This window comes from Cavia porcellus, unplaced genomic scaffold (assembly GCF_034190915.1).
Source record: "Cavia porcellus strain 051 isolate PalLab524CR breed Dunkin Hartley unplaced genomic scaffold, mCavPor4.1 scaffold_8, whole genome shotgun sequence".
Taxonomy (NCBI): Eukaryota; Metazoa; Chordata; class Mammalia; order Rodentia; family Caviidae; genus Cavia; species Cavia porcellus.
This window is the reverse complement of record NW_026947491.1, coordinates 41329814-41352308: the sequence shown is the minus strand read 5'-3', so window position 1 is coordinate 41352308 and position 22495 is coordinate 41329814. Positions and strand designations below refer to the sequence as shown.

Here is a 22495-nt window from a genome sequence, read left to right as displayed (position 1 = left end):
GATACAGCGCAGTATAAAGGTCCTGGGTTTGGGCTGGGGATTTAGCTTAGCTCAGTGGCACAAGCACCTGCCTGGCAAGTGCGAGGTCCTGAGTTCTATCCCGGTACTGCAAAAAAAAAAAAAAAAAAAAAAAAAAAAAGTCCTGGGTTCAATTCGAAAAAACAGAAAAAAAACAAAATAAAAACCCACCAGGCACGGTGGCACATGCCTGAAAACACTCCGGAGGCAGTGGGGCAGGTGGCTTGCCACGAATTGGAGGCCAACCTGGGCTACACAGTGAGTGCAAGGCCATTCTGAGCTACACAGTAAGACCTTATCTCAGAAAACCAAAAATAGAAGAGAAAAAAATGCTCACTTAAGCCAACAAAAGTGTTTAGAAAAGCGAGATGATTTCAGCTCTGAAAACTGAGTGCAATCAAGTGTTTGTGTTATCGCCATCTAGTGACAAAAAGGATGCTCAGCTCACCAAAATCCTGTCAAAAACTGAAAAGTGAAAAAAACGCTGCCGTTTTTCTCCTTCCTTTCCTGGAAGTTGTGCAGAATGCTGTGGTTTATTCGTTCCACTGTGACCTTTAGTCATTGACTTATGTCCTTGAATCTTATAGTGCGCAGATCAGAGACATGAAAGTACATACAAGCGAAAATTGCAAGAGATAAGGTCTATTTAACCTCTGATGGCCTATCTACAAGTCATGCTTTAGTCCTTAATATGTTTAGCAAATCGCTTGCCTTAAGTAGCAAAACGTCCCTTTAAGAGGGGCCGGTCACGTAGGGAGGCGTCGGCACTAGATGCCAGGGGATGCTGGTTTCTAACTTGAATGTGCTGCCTAAACTGACTCCTCAGTTTCTCTCCTTACCAGTTTGGTTTTTTTGTTTTGTTGTTTTTGTTTGTTTCTTTCCCTCTAATCTCTCTGGCTCAGCCCACATCTTTCATACCTCCATTCCACATTGTCTCTTTCGGTTAGTTATCTCTCTCTCTTCCATTTTAATTTTTCCCAAGCAGACCTGGTTTTAGTTAGCTGTTTAAATCCTCTATTTTCACGCAACGAATATTTGTTGAGTGTCTTCGTGCACTGCATTAGGGTAAGCACAGAAAATTACAGGCTAAGAATAATAATGTTGCCAGCACTATCTGGAGCCGAATCCCCTGCGTCCAAATCGTAACACAATCATCTCTGTGCCACTTTGGGCAACTTGGAAAAGGGCGGGACCTAAACCGTCTTCCAAGCTCCCAACAAGATACTTGTTCTGGTCAAGGAGCCAGTTTCAAGCCGAGCGTGTGCAAACCACTTAACCTCTCAGTATCTGCCTCCTGACACCGCCAATCCTACTAGGTGTGGCCAGGGTTCAACCAGATAACGCAGCCTGCCTCCAGGTCAGTATAGCGCGGGATACAAAGCAAACAGTCAGGGTCAGAAGCTTCCCTCACCCACCCACCGCACTCCAGCTACCCAACCCCTGCTTTCATTGGGCGCAGGCGCGCTGGCGCCACGACTGCCCCAGGTGCCCAGCTTCCGCTTCCGCCTGGAACCAGAGGAGGGACTCAAGCTAATGGCGTCGGGGGCGAAACTGGCTGAAGGGGGCGGTGAGGAGGCCAAGGCAGAGGAGGATCGAAGAGTTCTGGAACCTGGGGCTGCTCCGTTCGGAAATTTCCCTTATTATTCCCACTTTTACCCTCCGGAACAGCGGCTCCGCCTCCTGCCCCCGGAGCTGCTTCGACGGCTTTTCCCTCTCGATGGTCCTGAGACGAGGCCGATCTTGGGGCTCGACGTGGGGTGTAACTCCGGGGTGAGTGGAGGGAGAGGGATCCCAACCCAGGAGCCTAGAGGTTGGCTGGCCACACATCCACTGTGGTTCTAGTCTGGGCGTAGTATCACCATTAAAAGTTGCCGAAAATGGGCTTAATGCGTACTGTTGGCCAATCCTGTGCTGCTCTTAGGGTACCTATCCACAGGGATCTCACACTAACATCTGTCTTAGGACTATTGAGGGAGAATCTTTCTGGACTGTTCCAAATTTCCGCCCTCTCGGACACATCCTGGGCGGGAAAGCCCACCATATCTGTACTTCCGGCACTTTGGCGACCTTCGGGGACCCGGGTTTGGGAGCGCAAAGTTGGGTTGGTTTTACTGGGAGAGATGAGCCAGGGGTGACAAGAATCATACCTGGAATTAAGATATATGTGTGTCATCCATGTATAGTGCAGGGGGGACCGTGGACCAAGTGCGTGTGTATTTAGAATGCAGGGCGCTGACAGGACAGCCGAGAACAGTGGAGAGGAATGAGAAAGAAAATGTGACATTATACTGGAGGGAGGCTTTGGCACTCTTTTTGCTACAGAGTATTTTTTAGGCATATAATGATGGTAGTCAAATGCAAAATAAAGAGGATGTTTCTCACCTATTTGTAGCCACAAGATTTCCTAGGGGAACTGGCAGTTTTATGTTTGTAAATGCTTCAAAAAGTTCTCATTAGTCTGGGGCCTCGGGGAACTTGCCTGTAATTCCAGAATTCTGAGAGGCTGACCAAGGAGGATCACAAGTTTGAGCTCAGCCTGAGCAATTTCACCACTTAGCAAGGCCCTGTCTCAGAAAACTAAAAACAAAAACCTGGAGATATATCTCAGTGCAAAGATCTCTCTCTCTCTTTCACACACACACACACACAAAGCGCTCACACTCATCACTTCAGAATAGGAGCTGGAGGAAGTATGAAGAATTTTAGTGTGTTGGTGGCCTTTAACGGAAGAGATTTTGTTGGTGGATTGAAGATCTTGAGATCACAGCTAATAAGGGAGAGAAGAGTACACACAATTAAAAGACTGGAATTAGCAGATGGATGAGCATCCAGGTGTCCCCTGCAAACATTTCTTCACTGTGGTGATACAGGAAATCAGTAGGGAAAAGCTATTTTTTTTTTTTTTTTTTTTTTTTTTTTTTTTGGAGGGGTGGTATTGAGGATTGAACTCCAGAGCCTTCACACTGAGCTATGTGCCAGCGTTACTTTTTATTTTGAGACAGGGTTTTGCTAAGCTGCTCAGCCTGGGCTCAAATGTGGAGTCCTCTTTAGCCTCCCAGAGTGCTGGGATTACATGTGACTGCTGTGACTTACATTTTAAGGAACTTCCTATTTTTGCAATTGAAAAAATTTATACCTGAAAAGCAAAAAATATCAAAATACAAACATATATATGTATGTATGGGTATGTGTGTATACATATATGGCCTTCTATATTCTAGGGTTCTTTATCTGTAGGTTCAACCAACTATATGTTTGAAAAAAAAAATGTGACTGTACTGAATGTGTACCAGCTTTTTCTTGTCATTAGTCCCTAAACAGTACAGCCAGAATTATTTCCATAACATTTACTTTGTGGTGGGTATTATAATTAGGGATAACACACATTAAATATGTATAGGTTATTTGCAAATACTAAAACTTTTTGTTCAACAGATTTGAACTTGCTTGGGTATTTTCAAGAGTCCTGAAACCAGTTACCCATGGATAACAAGGGATGACTAGTTTCATTAAGTCTCTATCCCATCCATATCCTCCTTTGTCCCAAAGTGGCACCAGTGTTTATAATTGCTTGGGTTTTCATCCTATGTGTTTACCAGCATTTATTACATATTCCATAAGAATCATTTTTTTGTTGTTGTTGTTTTTTGTTACTGGGTATCGAACTCATGACCTTGTGTTTGCCAGGCAGGCACTCATATTGCTGGGCTAAATCCCCAGCCCAGCATTTATGTGTATGTAAGTATTCCCTCTTTAGTTTCACAAATAATAACATATTATTTTGGACCTTTTCATTTCATTGGAGACATTTGTGTCACGTTTTTCTTATAATGCTGAGGACTGAACCAAGGTCTTAAGCATGGTAGCCAAACTTTCTGCCACTGAGTTATACCCCTAGCCCTATGACATGCTTTTTAAAGACAGGGTCTTTCTATGTAGTTCAGGCTGGCCTTGAGTTCACTATGTAGCCCAAGCTGGCTTTGAACTCTGTAATCCACCTCACTCAGCCTCCTGAGTGCTGGAATTACAGGGATGTGCCACTACCACACCCAGCTTGACAGATCTTTTTAACAGTTTTGTAATACTCCATTATTTAGACGTGCCATATTTTGTTTTGTTCTGTTGAGAAAGTGTTTCACTATTCACAGTAATTCAGGCTGGCCTAAAACTTCCATTAATTTTCCTTATAATCCCAATGCTGGGATTACAGGAGTGTTTTTAGCCCTTAAATTGAGCCCCTGAATCTGTCTTAAACTTCCAGGAGACTCCAGGATTGGGAAACTGAGGATTCAAGAATGAACAGATGTGGTTGATGAAGGACTATGTGATGAAATGACTAATTAAATGTGGGGCCACACCTAACATCAGAGAGCACTAGAAAAACAAATAAATGGAGAAATGGGGAGAAAATTAAACTGCATAGTATGGGGCCATGCAACTCAGTGTGACTTTTAACTACAACATTGTCATGAATTGGCATGTCATTAGAAATGCCAAGTCTTAACCTTTACCCCCATCTACTACATCAGCATCTGAACTAAAGATGATACCTAGATGATTTATATGCCCAATTTGAGTAGCCTCGTATAATATGAGGAAGGAATATCATGTCTTTCCATGGGCTGATCATATGGCTTAGACAAGTGAGTCAGTAGCCCTGGATCTTAATTTTTAAAATATAGTTTGTTTTACCTATTCTAAACATACAGAAAAATCCATAAGCATACGTATATACTTTATGACATAGTTGTTATAAAGCAGATATTTTGTGAACACTGTCTAGATCAAGAATAAAACATTTTCAGTATCTTAGTAACCTCTCTTACCTTTTCCTGTTCATAAAACCCCTCTTCATGAAGAGGTAAAAACTAGCCTTAGTGTTTGCTGCCTTTTTTTTTTTTTTTAATAGTTTACTATTTTCTATTCTTAATGTGATTTAATTTTACCTATTTTAAACTTCATATAAGTGGAAGCTTGCAATATATTTCTTATTGTAGCTTTTTTTAAACCGGCAATATATGTTTACAATAATTCATGTTGTTGCAATTTTCTTTTTTTTTTTTTTTTTTTTTTGTCTTTTTCCTATTTATCGGTATCAGGGATCGAACTCAGGACTGCCTGCTTACAAGGCAGGCACTTATGCCGCTGAGCTAAATCTCCAGCCCTCGTTGTTGCAGTTTTCATTTCAAACTGCTATTCGCTATTCCATTTTCGTGACTATGTTACATTTGTCTGTACTGCTATTATTAGATATCAAAGTGGTTTCCATGGTGCTTTTCTTACCTGCACAAAAGGTTGCAGATTAATGAACAAGAAGATGGAAAATGTCTTATAGAACAACACAAATTTAAGTTAGTTTTTTTGTGTGTTTGTTTGGGTTCAGGTTTGGTTTTTTTTTTGGCACTGGGAATCGAACTCAGGACCTTGTGCTTGCCAAGCAGGTACCATACCACTGAGCTGTATCCTTGGCCCGTTTGTTTGTTTGTTTGTTTGTTTTGAAACAGGGTCTCACTGTGTAGTTCAGGCTAGTCTTGAACTCCCTGTATACACCAACTTGTGGTGATTCTCCTGCCTCAGCCTCCCAAGTGCTAGATTATAAAACTAGGGTTTGTTGTTGTTTTTATTATTGATTGATTGAGACAAAGTTTTGCTGTGTATCCCAGGCTAGCCTCAAACTCGAAACAATCCTGTCTCAGCCTCCTGAGTGTTGGGATTACAGATGTGCACCACCATGCCCCTGGCTTAAAAAGTTAGTTTTAGTGGTCAAAGAAATCAAAGGAAAAGTAGATGGCGACTGTTAAGAGTTAAAAGGATGCTAAAATGAAGAAAATCACAAATCATTGGATTTGGCTAGAAAGAATTTAACCAGTGGCCCTTATGAGCAATAGCTACAGAAGTAGAGAATGTCTCAGAAGGAGTTGGTAAAATATAAGATAATAAAATTGAAAGCAATAGAATGGTAGCTGATTGAAAACTTTTTGGAATACAGACTTTCCCAAACACAGGCTGAGAAACAGGTTTTCATATGGTGAAGGTGTAAAATTCCTCACCTACCTGTTGAGGGATACTTATCATGCTTCTGGATCCCTTTCCCTCTTCCTTGGGCCTTAGGTATCCAGAAAAGGATGAATTTACCAGAATATTACTTACATAGGAAAATAGTGTCAGAGGCATCTTTGCTGAGTCTGGGAAATGTAGGGATGATGCATTATAGCCTGTGGCCCCTGGAGGGCGCCGAGAATCTCCCTCTGCTTATAGTTTAGGAGTTCACATCCTATAAAGTCAAAGGTGAAGTGGCAGACTTAGAGAAGCTGAGATAGCTTTCGCTTCCATTCACTGGTTGAGAACTGCAATGACAGAGCTCTTTTGGATTCCTCTAGGATCTGAGTGTGGCTCTATACAAACACTTCCTTTCCCTAGATGACGGGGAGACCTGCTCAGATGCCTCCAGAGAACTGCGTTTCCTCTGCTGTGACATAGATCCAGTCCTGGTGGAACGAGCTGAAAAAGAATGTCCTTTTCCTGATGCCTTGACCTTTATCACCCTGGACTTCATGAATCAAAGGACCCGGAAGGTTCTCTTGAGCTCTTTCTTAAGCCAATTTGGATGTTTAGTTTTTGACATTGGTTTCTGCATGTCAGTAACTATGTGGATTCATCTGAATCATGGGGACCAAGGCTTGTGGGAATTCTTAGCCCATCTTTCCTCTCTCTGCCGCTACCTCCTTGTGGAGCCTCAGCCTTGGAAGTGTTACCGGGCAGCTGCAAGACGTCTCCGAAAGCTGGGACTCCATGATTTTGACCACTTCCGCTCACTTGCCATCCGAGGTGACATGGCCAATCAGATTGTACAGATCTTGACCCAGGATCATGGCATGGAATTAGTATGCTGCTTTGGCAATACTAGTTGGGACCGAAGCCTCCTGCTCTTCAGGGCAAAAAATACCGTAGAGACTCATCCAATCCCTGAGTTACTGACAGAAGAGAAAGAAAGGAACAGATTAAGATTCTGGAGACAGTGAGATGATAGGGCAGGAAAACCAGGAAAGAAAAATTAAGATGGCTTTATACTGAGAATTATGTTCACTGTTTTGCAACAGTCAGACACCTTCAAGACCTCACAGAAACTTTTGGCAAAATACCCAAGGCATGCAACAGAAAGAATCAATATCTAGTACCCATTGTTTGGGACAATCCCTGAGGAGAATGAACTGTTTTGTCATGCTGGGTAGCCCAGCTAGCTCAGTTGGTAGAGCATGGCACTCTTAATCCCAGGCTCATCTGTTTTGTGGTGCTGAGGATTGGAACTCACTATGTGCATGCTAAACAAGTGCTTTACTGTTGAACCACATCTCCAACCTTTGAGAGTTATTTATTTTTATTTTTGAGACAGTAGCATAGTCTGATCTTGAACTCACTGTGTGGCCCAGGCTGTCCTCAAACTCCCAACAATCCTCTTGCCTCAGTCTCCCAAGTGCTGGAATTACAGGCATGTACCACCATACCTGGCGCTTGGGGAGATACTCTGAGGATAAGGCTAACTTTGGAACGTGTCTGTTCCCTGGGATCCTTATATCTGATCTTGTTTCCCCAGGTATTTTCCAAACTTTCTGGGCCTGCCTTTGGGCAAAACCTCATAGAACAAACCAGTCCATTTTAGTCCAGTCTGAAATGAAGAAAGAAAGTGGTTAGTAGGAAAAGCATCTTATCTTTCTAGAGCATGTCAAGCCTCTTAACGTGCCAGGCTGGACATAGCACTTAGCGATACTAGAAAAGATACATGCACTAACATTTAAAAGATGTTTAAAAGCCTTAAATTATGACCCCAAGGTGGTGATCAGTCAGGAATGAGGCTTAGGAACCTATTTTGTTGCATTCTAATATGGTAAAAGGTAACCTAAAACCATTCTAACAATTTTGTGTACAGTTCTATGGTATTAATTACATTCATAATGAGAATTCTGTTTTTAACAGTTACCTCAAGATTCTGACATAAGTAGAAATAGGTAACACTTTGAATCCTTGGGGGTTTTTTGGTTCTATCTAGGCTTCTACATATTTTTCCTGGGGTGAGTTCTTCCACTCTAATGTCTTTAATACTTACATACTAACACTCCTAAATATATTGGTAGCCTTGGTCCATAATTCCAGACTAATATTTTTCCTGCCTTATAATCCTCCTAAATAGTTCTTATGCGTCTCAAATTCAACATATCCCAAAAGCAAATTCATTGTCCTCTTCCCAAACTATTACTATCTCAGTTGGCGGCATTCATTAGGTTACTCAAGCTAAAATACCTGTGTTAGCCAGGTGTGGTGGCGCACACCTGTAATCCCAGCACTTGGAAAGCCAAGGCAGGGGATTGCTGTGAGTTCGAGGCCAGCCTGAACTGCATAGCGAAACCTTATCTCAAAACAACAATAATAATAATGATTTTAATCATCATTCCCTGTGTTGGTTCTTCCTTCATGTTCCCCATACTGAAATAGTTACAAATCTACCAAATTCTCTCAATAAGTTCCATTCGTTCCATCCATGTAGCTGGTTTCTGTGTTAAGCCACTACTGCCAATCTATTCCGTACCTTGTAGCCAGTTTACTCATGAACAGCTGAAATAATTTATTTTCCTGTGCCCAAGTGAGATTAGGCATTTTGCAGAATGTAGTGTTAAAATAAGCTATTATCTTCTGATACTTTGTAAGCATGCTGCAGATATTTATGTCTGTGAGGCCAAAGACTTACGAGAGAAAAAAGAATCTCACAGAAAACATGCATCTTAGCCAGGTGTGGTGGCTCACTCCTGTAATCCCAGCACTCGGGAGGCTGAGGCGGGAGGATCGTTGCAAGTTCGAGACCAGCCTGGGCTACAAAGTGAGCTCAAGGCCAGCCTGAACTGCGTAGTGAGACCCCATCTCAAAAAAAGACAAAAAAAAAAAAAAAGAAAAAACCCAAAACTTATTGCTCTAACAATTTGTGTTTTAGACTGAGGAAGTAATAAGGAGTCGAGCTTCATCACAACAGCATTTGAAAGGAACCAATGTTGAGAGGAAGAGGTATGGAGGAGATAAAGCCAGTTTTTAATGGTCTCAGAGTGATCTCTAGTGATTACAGAGATGAATTTACCCATCCTCTAAATACCTCGCTTTAGAAACACTTTGCAGCCTTGTTTCCCTGCTGGGTTCTCCAGCCTATTACCTTTGCCAAGGAGGGGCAAGGAAATGTATATGGATGGGGATGTGGTAGGCTGAGTAATGGACCCCAAGATGTCTACGTACCCATCTCTGGAAGCTATGAACAATATCTTACATAGCAGAAAGAAATACAACTCTGCTAATACCTTGATTTTAGATTTCTGTCTCCAGCGCTGTGAGAGAATAAACTTGTGCTGTTTTAAACCACTGACTCTTCTCATGATTTGTTGTGATACAGGAATGCTGAATGCAAGAAGACTGGCTTACAACGTTAAATGACATCTGTCCCAAACACTCGATGGCAGATAATGGTCCCAGATTGCTGGGTGTTGTGCACACCTGGAATCCCAGCACTCCGGAGGCTAAGGCAGAAGGATCACCATGAGTTCAAGCCTGGACTACCTGGTCAGACCCAACAAAACAAAACAGGCCCCAGTGATCAAAAGACATATGCAGAGGCTGTCTGCATGGTTAACTGAGGAAACCTGTGTGTGTTTGTTTGTGACAGGGTTTCAATATGCAGTTCAAGCTGGCCTTGAGCTCACTTTGTAGCCCAGGTTGGTCTCGAACTTGTAATAATCCTGCCCCAACCTCCCAAGTGCTGGGATTACATGTGTGTGCCACCATGCCTAGCTGAGAAAACCTGAACCACCAAAAGGTTTGGGAGATGCTTTAGCATCTAAACCTGACCTATTCTCTAGTAACATTCTGTTGACTGAGCAGTTATCTGACCTGTTGGAAGAAACCATTGTATCTCAAGTCTACAGCAGTTTAGAAGAAAATGTGTAATTAGTGCTCATAAAGATGACCCTTTACCAAGAAGACAGTGATTGCATAGTGGCCTCTGAGAGCCCTGGAGATGGTAAGGATAACTTTGGCTGTAAGAAAAGATCATCTTTTTTTTTTTTTTTTTTAAATTTTAAATATACAGTAGGAACATTTATTTTAATACTTTTAAAAGGTATCTTTCCCATCTGATGATTTGAAATAACCCATCATATTTTTCCCATTAGTCTTTCTACATCAAGGGCAGTCAGAAATTTGAACAACATGTTTTGTTCTGAAACAAAAAAATTATAAATTACATGGTTGCAGGGAAAGAATTAGGGTCCAGTTCATTTGTGTATTAAGATCTTATTTATCCATAAGTCATCCTGTCTTAGGCATCCACACCAAGCAATGATGAGCCTTCTTGATGTATTAAAAACTAGAAAGTGACCTTGGATAGACTTAACTTTTTGTTTCTGTATCAGGAATTGAATTCAGGACCTTGTGCCTGCCAGGCAGGCACTTGTGCTGCTTAGCTATACTCCCAGCCCAGACTTTTTTTTTTTTTTTTTTTTTTTAAAGAGATTTAGACAAAATAGGACAGAACAAAGGAGATCAGAACCAAACAATCTAAGCAACACAGTACTTCACCACAAGACAACCTGATATTAACAGTAGTTACCATAATGTCTCTTTCTTTGAAATAATTGAGCATACCTTCACATACAGTAGTATCAAACAACAAAATAGTACAAAACCATTCAAGAGAATAAAAGTATTACAGCGCATTAAGAACCAAATAACCGAAAATGAACTATGGGTACTATATTATCTCATTTTCCATAAAAAAATTTGTTTATACTATCATGCACATTAAAATCCAATAAGATACAACATGATAGAACCAATGAAAAGAACAAAAGCATGGTAGGACTTCAAAGCAAAATGATACTAAATCAGAAATGACTGTCATAATGTCTTGTTTTCTTCAAAATAGCTGTGATATGTATTTTATACTTTACAGCACATCTCCATTGGACCAGCTAGACTCCTGATGGTCATTAGCTGCATGTGGCTAGTACATACAATTTCATGGCAAATTAAGAAGTATTGTGAGTCAAGTGCTATATGCCTGTCTGTAATCCTAGCTACTTGGGAATCTAAAGCATGAAGATCCTAAGTTCCAAGGCAGCTTAAAAAGAGCTTGCAATGTAGTGATGGTGTTCAGTTCTCAAAACCACCTCAACAAATGAAGAAAGGAAGAATAGTGGCCAGGCTCAGTGGCACATACTTGTAATACCAGCTACTTGGGAGGTTGAGGCAGGAGGGTGACAAGTTCCAAGTCAGCAGCTCAGGAAGACCTGTTTCAAAATGTAAAAGTAATGATAAAAAGGGCTGGTGATGTAGCTCAATGTAAGGCCATGGGTTTAATCCCCAGAGCACCAAGAAAAGTACTATGTCCAAGTCCTTTCATATACTTTGCATGCTTTTAGCTACTACAGCACTAGGAAAGAAACTATTAAATAACCCCAGGTTTCTAAAGAGTAGATCCCGTTAATTAGCAAATAGGTTAAAACTGAGAAAAGGAGAGGCTTATACAAGATAAGTGATCATATGAGCTTTAGAGAAGGAAAAGTCTACGGCTACATTGGCATGGAAGACTGTAGTGAGATTTGAATTTATCTGCAAGGAAAATAGCTTGTAGAATTATGGACAAGAGAGAAAGCATTCTCTGGAGAAAAGGACACATAGGCCTGGGTGTCTGCACATTCAGAAAGGCAGAATGAGCTGGTACAGGTTGTGGCTGTCACCCTGGACAGGAAGTAATAGTGATTTTGCTGCTTAATTGGATTTTGGGTGAAATATTTTTAAGTAAAGAAAAAACCATAAACATATTAGAGTATAAAAGCAATTTTAAAATTGAAGTGCTTTACAAATAAAACCTAAAAGCCATAAGGAGAAAAATCAATAAATTTGACTATGGCAAAAAAAAAGAAAGAAATGTCCAACACAGTTGCTTTACAAACTAGGAAAACTATTTGCAGTGTACATGACGAACTAATTTTATTATAATTCTCAAAAGTATCAGAAAAGACATTTGCAGAAAATAATGGCAGATAAGCACCTGAAAACTTGTTCAACTTTTTTGTTGTTTTTTGGTACTGGGGAGCAAACTCAGGACCTTACAGTTGCCAGGCAGGAGATTGTGCCACTGAGCTATACACCCAGCTCTCAATCTTTTTAATTACACATAGAAATAAAAACAATAAACAAGGCTAAAGAATTGCCGCAAGTTCAAGACCAGCCTGAACTACAATGAGACTTTGCCTCAAAAAAGTTTTTTTCATCATTTAGAACTATACATGGTCACAGGTTTTTTAAACAGTGATGATGAAAATATATAAAAATCTTCTCAGCAAGAATCTAACGAATCACTTTAGCCTGAATCCTCTTCTTAGTCTAGTATTTCCTCTGCTGACAATAAATTTCCACTTGTCCTTGTATTCAGAATAGAACCTAGATCTACACTTAGTTCTGTTTTCCTCTATTGTAATGGTTTTTTGGAGGGGTGGGGTACCACTGGGAATCAAACTCGGGACCTCATGCTTGACAGACAGGCCCCTGTACCACTGAGCTAAATCACTGGCCCTGTTGCAACAGTTCTTGAATAAAATGTTTTATCTTAAAAAAAAAAAAATAGTGAATTGGTATGACCATTTTGGAAGGCAATTTGTCAGTATCTATAAAAACATATATCGTACATTCCCAGGAATTTCATCGTTAGAGGTTTATCTGCAGATATACGCACACACATATGCAAGGATATATGTGCAGTATTAATCCATTACATTTAGTTGGTAAAAGTGGAAATCTGAAAACCACCTAAGTGCACATCAATAGAAAACAAGGTGGGGATAGCTGCAAATGGATTACTATGGAAAGAACAAAGAAGATCTATATATGCTAATAAGGAAAAGTCTCCAACATTTTAAGACCAAACACTATGCCTGGTAAGGTCCTGCTTTAGTACATTTTAAAAAACATATACACATAGGAGTAAAACAACAAAAAGGAAAAAAAGTACTGATGTAAGCATATTTAGTCATATGGAAGAATCAGTCAAAAGGTGAAAAAAGGGGCTGGGGATTTAGCTCAGCGGCATACAAGCGCCTACCTTGCAAGCAGCAGTCATGATTCGATCCCTGGTACCGATTAAAAAAAAAAAAAAAAGAAAAGAAAAAGACACACACAAAAAAAAAGGTGACAAAGACTCATTGCTGAGCAGGGAACTACAGCAAATAATTGCTTTGATGCTTTTTTTTTCTTTCTTTTTCTTTTTTGAGACAAGATTTCATTATGCAGTTCAAGCTGGCCTTGAACTTACTTTGCAGCCCAGGCTGGCCTCAAACAGATTCTCCTTGCCTCAGCTTCCTAAGTGCTGGAAATACAGGAGTACATCACCTGATTTTCCTTTTTGTGCTGATTTTTAATCATACACACCACTTGTTTTGTTTTGTTTTTATCGGTACCGGGGATTGAACTCATGACCACACGCTTGCAAGGCAGGTGCTTATGCCACTGAGCTAAATCCCCAGCCCCATATACACCACTTTTTAAGAACTATTTGTAAATAATTTTAATTAAGTAGTATCTAAAAATAACTTCCGTGTGCTGGGGATTTAGCTCAGCGGCATAAGTGCCTGCCTTGCAATCAGGCAGTCGTGAGTTCGATCCCTGGTACCGATAAAAATGAAAAAGACCAAAAAAAAAAAAAAAAAAAAAACAAATGTAAAAATAACTTCCTGGGCCAAGGATTTAGCTTAGTGGTATAAGTGCCTGCCTGGCAAGCGCAAAGTCATGAGTTCAATCCCTGGTACCAAAAAAATAAAAATAACTTCCTAAAGATTCATGGGATGTGGGGGAAAAGAACAAGAAGTTGAGAGGCTAAGTCCTGGGAGCCAGCACCATGTGCAGGCTGACTGGTGAAGAGCCAGATGCCAGCCCTTTCCGGCCATGGGCAGGGAATCAAGAACCTATGTCTCCCACCCTAGCTGATCCAAAGAAAGGCTGACTGCGATGATAGTTATTGAGGTAAAATATAATTTAATGCTTGCAGTGTTTAGTGTTTCACTGACTTTGCAGGCCTGAAGCCTGGTAGTCTGATCAGAGGATCACAATACACACTGTAGCATCTAGGGAATCTTCTGAAGTGGTGGCCATTGTTAATTTCCTATTATCTTGTTTTGAAATCCTGTATCATTCTCATTGTTTTGTTTGGTTGGTTTTTCTTCTGTTTTGTCTTGTTTGATTTTGTTGTATCTGATGGCATAGGCAGCTATTTCAAAGATGACAAGATATATTATAGTAGCCATTTGGGATTTACTATTCTCTTGTTTTGAAGTCCTGTATTGCATTCATTGTTTTGTTTTTATTGGTTCTATTCTGTTTATGTTTTGTTTGATTTTACTGTGTCTGAAGGTATGGGCAGCTACTTTTGAAGACAACAAGAGGCATTATGGTAACCATTGTTGATTTCCTATTACCTTGTTTAAAAAAAAAACTTCCTAAAATAACTAGTCCTCTACTGCCCCACCTATCAAGCTGCCTATTTTTCCCCTCACAACATAGCCAAAATTCCTGAAGAATTTTAAACACATCTTGTCTCTATGCTTACTCTGGTCTTCTTTCTCAGTGTTCATGCCTATAATCCCAGAAGTAGGCTGAAGCAGGAGGAGCTCCTCCAGTTCAAGGCCAGCCTGGGCTACATAGTGCACTCATGGCTAGTCTGAACTGCGTGGAGACTTTGTCTCAAAAAAAAAAAAAAAAAAAATTCTAGTTTTGCCAGTGTCTCCCGTAAACATGGCACTAGTCAGCAAGGACATCTCTGTCTTGATTCAACTTGACCTCAGCAACAGTGGAAACTATATGCTCTTTTTTTTAAAAAGTCTGTTAAGACTTCAATTTTATTATTTATTCACCAATACAAATCTTTCCTTTGTTGGTTTTTTTTTTAACCTTTCTTGGGCCCTGGTGCCAGCACTATCCAATTTGCCTGGAGATCGCTCTCTGAACATTTATTTAGGTACCAGGGATCAAACTCACGACCTTGCTTTTGCCAGGCAGGTACTTATGCCCCTGAGCTAAATCCCCAGCCTGTGGAGATCCCTATCTAATGTTGGTGTTCCTTGGTGTTCTATTCCAGCTCTTCTCTCTTTGCATGAATTTTTCCATTCCATGGCTTCCAGTATCCCGTGTTTTGATGACTCACAAATCTCTTTAGAACAGCCAGGCATTGAGCCGGGCTTGGTGGCTCACACCTGTAATCCTAGCACTCGGGAGGCTGAGATGGGAGGATTGTTGCCAGTTCGAGACCAGCCTGGGCTACAAAGTGAACTCAAGGTCAGCCTGAACTGCATAGCAAGACCCCCTCTCAAAAAAAAAAAAAAAAAAAAAAAAGAACAGCCAGGCATGGTGACACACACCTGTAATCTCAGCTGTCAGGAGGTTGAAATAGTTTGAGGCTACCCTGGGCTATATAAGCAAGTTCAAGGCCAGCCTGCACTACAGTGAGACCCTGCCTTCAAAGCAAAACAAAATTGGTTCAGTATGTATCCTCTTTCTGAACTTCAGATTTATCCAGCAACCTACCAGAGTACTTCCCCCAAAATTGCTTCCCTGCATTTTCTACAGTATGACACACATAGAAATGAGGGGGTTGTTTTGGTTTAGCTTTTGTTTTTTGAGACTCATAGTGATCCTCCTGCCTCAGTCTCCCAAGTGCTAGGATTACAGGTGTGTACCACCACTCCTGACCATAGAAAATGATGGGGTTTTCTACACTGAATGATGCAATCCACCATCAACAAGACTGCTCTGTTTCCAGGAGACTGGGATAACCTAGGAAACCAGAAGATCAATATAGAGCACATCTATAACCTCTTCCTGAGGTACAACAGTTTAGAAGCTCTGATCTCTTAGTTGGAGGTAAACATATCTCCCAAACCTCCTGTTCTCCAGTGTTTTTGGTTTCAGTCGGTGATCTTGCCCAGGTCTCAGTTTAGTTTTCTTGCTTCCTTCTGCTTATGATGCCAAGGTCTGTTGGGTCTACTGCGCTTATTTCTTGACACTACCTTCTGCACATCACCTCTACCATGTTTTCAGTCCAGATCACTTCATTTCTCATTTTTCTCCTCAATTACTATAAAAACTTCCTGTGTGGTTTCTTTGATTTCAATCCTGCTGTTTGTTCTCCACACAGGAAATACAGTGATCTTTCTAAACTGCAAATCTGATTGTGTCACACCCTGCTTAAAACAGTTCAAAGGCATCGGTTGCTTTTAGGAAAAAGTATGATCTTTGCAGTTTACCTTTCCAATTTCAATTCATGTTTCACCCTATATGAATTTAATTACTACTTACCTAATTCTGTATGCATAGTAACTGCCACACAGTAAAGGCTTAATAAAAATATTGTTGAATAAAGGCATGAAGAAAAAAAGGGGCTTAAAGACCTGAGCAGATCCGTTCTATCTATGCCAGGTAACAGGTTTCAAAGCACATTCCTGGTAGTGCTAACAGAAACTAAAGAACATGACTGTCCCATGTAGAATTAAGCAGCAGTGGCAACAAAGGTCTATTCCTATTTAGTAAATGCACTAAATACTAACCAGCCTCCCCCCAACTAGGAACTGAACCCAAGGGCATTGAATTATATCCCAACCCTTTCTATTGTTTTATTCTGAGACAGGATCTTGCTAAATTGGCGAGGCTAATCAGTTCCTTTCTTCCTCTTGCCAAGCAGGAAGAACATCAAGATTATGTTTGGGAGTCAATACAGCCTAGAGAAGAGCCAGATTAAAATGTTTTGACAGACCATTTGCCAGCCGGACACCTGATAAAAAGGCATGCTAAACTTGGGCTAGTTTATCAGCCAGTGTAACACAATGGCTAAATAGCTGTGTCAACCCCTAAGGAGCAGAGTGCCCCAACACTGAATGAATTACCACACAGCACTTGAACCCAGGTACCCCAAACTGCTGATGTGAGCAGTGAGGGGGTGGTTCTCTGACATCATCCAGCAGTTAGACCATCCAACTAAACTGGTTCATTACACAGCTTACAGCTCCAGACACCTACGAGACTTAACTCATTTTGTAAAGATTTGAGGAAAGGCCAATATTTGATTAGTATATAATACAGGTGGAAAACCAACTTGGGAATTCTAGTCTTTAATAATAAGTGAATAACAAGAAAGATGGGATAAATGTGTTAGAAGTGAGGGGGGATTAATAGTAATGTGTCTTTCACTGCTATACTTTTACTTTCATGTAACATACACTGGGTTTTAAAATCATCTCTCACATGCACTTATGGCATAACCATTTCAATCATCTGGAAAATTTTGAGCTTTAATAGGTATTGTATAAAATTGTGCTGCTTTGGGAACAATTTAAGGATGTTCTGCCAATTTGCCTAACCATTTTCATATTTTAGTTTCTTTTCTTTTTTTTTTTTTTTTTTTTTTGTCTTTTTCCTTTTTATTGGTACCAGGGATCGAACTCATGACTGCCTGCTTCCAAGGTAGGGGCTTATGCCGCTGAGCTAAGCCTCCAGCCCCTAGTTTCATATTTTTAAAGTATGCTTGTAACTTTTAGATGATTCATTAAATTCATTTTGTTGAATATCTTGCATTACTTAATGAATATTTTTACAAACTAAAAATAATAAGTGAATAACAACACTGAGAATGAAAGTGTTTTAAGCCTCATGGAAGACAAAGGAATTAAGGAGCAATCAAAGTAACTAATCTTTTACTCCCTGTCACTGAAAATGAAGCTTTTTTGGGGTTTTGTTTGGTTTGGGTTTTTAATTGTTTATTTTTTGATTCTGGAAATTGAACTCAGGACCTCGTGTTTGCCAAGCAGGTGCTTTTGCTGCTAAGCTAGATTTCCGTTTTTGTTTTTGACAGTAGAATAATTCCAATTTTATTTATTGACTGGATCAAATATTCTTCACCCAAAAAGAAAGCCAATGACGAATATATTATTGATAACAAATTTTAGATTTCCTTCAGATTAGGTGTGGCATTATGCTGTTTATACTACTTACCTTCCCAGGCTTTCGAGAGGGTGGAACTTTTATAGAACACTGCAACTGTTACAACTGGTATCTTTCTAGTATATTTCTCATCGACAGGGTTTCAATCCAGTGTACATTCTTACATATGGGCAATTAAAGATTTCTGCACATCTCTTCTGCTAATGATGTTTTTCTCCATACTGTGTTCCTTCAAACTTGTGAATGGAACCCAGATGCTAAAGGCTTTCCTGTAATCTCCCCTAACAGGATGCACCCCCTCAAGGCATTCTCAGGTGGACTATGGTGGTTCTCGGATTCCACTTTCTATATTTAAGGTTTCTGATGAGCATGTGTCCTTATATGATTTTGCAAGTAACCAAAGCTCTTGAAGACTCTCCCACATTCCTCATACACAGTCTGTCCCCACTGTATTTCCATGCCTCAGCACTCTTCCCTACTCTCAGAAAGCTTTCCCACATAGCTCACACACGTAAGGTTTCTCTCCATTGTGGTTTGTTTCATGTATTCAGAGAGTACTGGCACAAATGAAGGCGTTTGCCAGTGCTTACATACAAAAGGTTTTTCTCTGGTGTCAATTCTTTCCCTGGAAGGATTTCCCGCATTGCTGGTATATATAGTTTTTCTCCAGTGTGAACTTGTGCATGTCCTCTTTGATAGGTGGAACAAGTAAAGGTTTTCCCACACTGCATACATGCATAAGGTTTCTCTCCAACATGAGTCTTTTCCTAATTTTGAAAGTCATAACACCACTAAAAGCTTTATCACATTTTTTACATTCATGAGATCTCTCCATACATTTCTGATACTCAGATGGCCTGTGTCCATGATTAATTATGATGCCCCTCAGAAACAATGAAAAATTGCTGGCCATTTCTCTGCACATGTGGGTTTTACATCATTTTACCCTAGAAGGTTTTTGTTTATAATCTGGAGTCTTGTTGAACATTTCTCTATGTTGTCTACTTTCTCTATGTTCAAAGAATCTCTGTAGCACTTGACATCTTAGATTTCTGCTGAGATTTTTGTACTTATCTTAATGGTTGGGTATTGCCATTTTTGACTTACAGAGACAGGTTCAAGGTCTGCCACAGCACAGTTCTGTAGATTCTTCTGGGAAGACTTTAGCAAAGTACTCCGGGGTGAAGTTCAGTCACATCCTCAAAGGTCACTGACCCCTGCTACAGAAAGCAGTCTGTCCAGCTCTCTCTCACACTCCTCTCTGGCACCGCAGGCACTGACAGTGAGAAGGCCCAGCTTCCTCCCACCTGGGCGTGACCCTTTCCATCCAAGTGAGACACAGACTCAGACCCAGGAGGGACTCCAGGAGGACCCAGGAGGTTCTACACTACTCCGAGATTTCAGGAGAGGCTAGGGTGGTTAGGTCTTTATTCCAGCCACTCAGAAGGCTGTGGCAGGATTCTGTCTCCATAAATACTTTAAAAACCCTTTCCTAGATCCCAGGGGTCTCAGTCCTCCCTTCAGATCCCACTGCCAGCACTGTGTACAGCAAGAAGTCAGACCCAGCAACTCATAACAAGTTCCAGATGGTGTCGGAAGGAAGATTTTCAGAATGAAGTTTTTGAAGCATAGAGAATCTGCAAAATTTGAACACCTAAACTATCAAGTGTGTGAAAGCGTATAAGTAGGGAGGGGAGTTACTTCCTCCAACAAGTGCAGATGTTCAAGCTGTGTTTATTAAACAAGGGCATACATCTGAATGAAAAGCAGGCATCATCTAAGTGTTTCGTTTGCTTCCAAAAATTAAGTTGTTTGCAAACACCCAAAAATCGTTATAAATGCCTGGCAGAATTAAGGTTTTTCTCTTAAAGGCTTAGAAAAGACCGTGTCCAGTTCCTGTTATAATCGTAGGACTAGCCCACTGATCCCTATTTAATAAAATGTTGGATGACTAAGTAAGAGTCAATGCTATAAGGCTCCAAAGATGCCATTATATATCATCAAAAAATAAGGTGAAATACATGTTCATAAAAAGATTTCCAAAAGAATGTCTATAGCAATTTTATTCATAATAACCCCAGCCAGGTTTGGTGGCATATGCCTATATTCCCAACACTCAGCAGGCTCAGGCAACAGGACTGCCATAAGTTCAAGGCCAACCTGGGCTATATAGTTCAAAGCTGGCCTGGAATACATAGTGAGATCCCATCTTTTTGGTACCAGGGATCAAACTCATGACCTTGTACTTGCTAGGCAGACAGTTGTGCCACTGAGCTATATCCTTGACCCAGAATAATTTTTTTAAAACAAACGGGGAACACCCAAATGTCTATCACCTGGAGAATGAGTAAATGAGTGGTAATACAGTCATGTATTAGCATTTTTTTTAAAACTTTTTATCGGTACCAGGGATCGAACTCACGACTGCCTGCTTGCAAGGCAGGTGCTTATGCTGTTGAGCTAAATCCCCAGCCCCCATGTATTAGCATATTACACAGTAATTAAAAACATTACTGGGCCAGGGATATAGCATAGCACCTGCCTGGCAAGTTCGAGGTCCAGCGTTTGATTCCCAGTACCCACACACACACACACACACAAAAAAAATAGATTACTAAGCCAGAGATAATAGTGTAATTTTTTGTTAAAAATTTTATTTAAAGGGCCTGGAGATTTAGCTCAGCAGCATAAGCACCTGCCTTGCAAGTGTGTGGTCGTGAGTTCAATCCCTGGTACCAATAAAAAAGAAAAAGACAAAAATAAAAATTTTACTTAAAGCAAAAAATGAACTGGGCATAGAAGCACACAGGCTGAGGCAGGAAGAACCAAGTTCAAGCCCAATCTGGACAACTTAGCAAGACACTGCCTCCAATAACAAAAACGCAAGTGTGAAGGCTCTGAGTTCATTCTGTACCAGGCAAAAAAAAATTTTTTTTGAGCACTGACAAGAATAAATACCATGTCATCTTTTAGGCTCCAACAATTGACCTCAGACACTGTTTTTATCAAGTTACCCCGGGCTCAAGAAACCAAAATGACTATTTTCTCATCTGATTCCATACAAAACCTCCTGGACTAACTTGTCACTTTCCAACCTACCAATATAACCTGAACACTGACCTATATTGATAATTTACTCTTTTCTGAGTATCTGCTGTCTTCTCACCTTATCCTCCCTGGATGCTACTCAAATCTCTTCAAATACTTTTTTTTTTCTTCTGATGTATGTTAGGGTTTTTTTTTTTTTTTTCCTTTTTTGGCACCAGGGATCCAACTCATGACCACGCACTTGCCAGGCAGGCACTCACGCTGCTGAGCTAAATCCCCAGTCCTTTTTTGAAATATGTAATTCAGACTGGTCTTTAACTCACTATGGAGCCCAGGATGGCCTTGAATTCCCAGCAATCCTTCTGCCTCCGCCTCCATGCTGGAACCTGTTGCTCCACATCCCACCTAAATCCCACTTTAAATAAGAAGCTTCTTTCAGAGAGGAACTCGTAATCCTAACCAATATGAGCATCCAATGTTTCCTCAGTTTTTATGTTCCTTTACTGGAATGCTTTAAGTCACATCCTTCCTCTGCATACTTACCAGAGATGCAATTTAATAAAATAAGCAGACAGTGTCTCGAGACACGGTTGTATTTCCCTGCAGAACCTAGTTCAGAACCTGCATATCTGGGCCAATTAGTACAATTTGGTTTGTGAAGATTATAATGTATTCCGACTAACTGATGTTTAAAGACCACTAAGAATAGTATTAAAGGAAGCTCAGAAGTCTTTGCAGGGGCCTAGGTTGAGTTGTTTTGTTTCTTCTTTACTGTAGGTGGTTCGAACTCGTCCCTCCAGAGACAGCAACTGGCCAAATGCTACATTATTTTTCTGTACTGCCTTCTCCTCTCTTAAACCAATGAATTGGAAAAAAAAAGATCAACACTGCTTTCCAGCAAGCTGTTCCTAGCGCCCAGTTCTCCAGATTACTGGGAAGACCTGATCGTGGTGGGAAAAGGCAGCAGCGTTCACGGCCAAGGAGGCACTGAAACCTCTTCCCATGGATTTACACTCAACACGTAGGCAGGAAGGCAAATTACAAACACCAACGCTCACAACCACATATACACGTGCACGCCCAGCCCCACAGAAGCAGACGCGCATGTCCGTGGGCCCGCGCATTTCCTACTTAGTTTTCACTGTTCTGGACGCCCCCGTTCCACACCCTCTCCCTTTGGCCCAGCCCGGCATCCCTGTCCAGGGCATTGGTAAGATTTACCAGGTCGGGCTGCGGAGATTGTTTCTCCAGTGGGGGAAGGGAAGCCCTCCCCACACGGGCGGAAGCGGCGCGCGCGGGCCGGGCAGACTTAGCTCTTGTCCTGGGAACATCTGGAGGGAGCTGGGAGGAGCGTACAGCCAGTGTGCATGAAGATTGGCTGTGCTGGAGGAGGGAGGCGGGGTCTCGGTGA

At 40.9% G+C, this 22495-nt stretch overlaps 1 protein-coding gene and 1 long non-coding RNA gene across 2 annotated transcripts; one reads left to right on the top strand and one right to left on the bottom strand.

Annotated features, from left to right (window-relative positions):
* Positions 1–1508: 1508 nt before the first annotated feature.
* Positions 1509–9417, top strand: Bcdin3d (BCDIN3 domain containing RNA methyltransferase). Its single transcript, XM_003475795.5, has 2 exons — positions 1509–1788; positions 6399–9417. The coding sequence occupies exons 1-2, from the start codon at positions 1552–1554 to the stop codon at positions 7038–7040; spliced, it is 879 nt and encodes a 292-aa protein (XP_003475843.1). The 5' UTR covers positions 1509–1551; the 3' UTR covers positions 7041–9417.
* LOC134477301 (uncharacterized) lies at positions 5864–22480 on the bottom strand. Its single transcript, XR_010049270.1, has 2 exons — positions 22306–22480; positions 5864–6992 (listed from the first exon to the last, which is right to left on the bottom strand). It is a non-coding gene; the product is annotated as an uncharacterized LOC134477301 (long non-coding RNA).
* Between the last annotated feature and the right edge of the window lie 15 nt (positions 22481–22495).

What these genes read in the sequence shown, in the direction of transcription:
- Bcdin3d (XM_003475795.5), top strand. Translation starts at nt 1,552, where the DNA reads ATGGCGTCGGGGGCGAAACTGGCTGAAGGGGGCGGTGAGGAGGCCAAG. An exon ending in ACGTGGGGTGTAACTCCGGG is followed by an intron (nt 1,789 to 6,398) that starts GTGAGTGGAGGG and finishes GGATTCCTCTAG; the next exon opens with GATCTGAGTGTGGCTCTATA.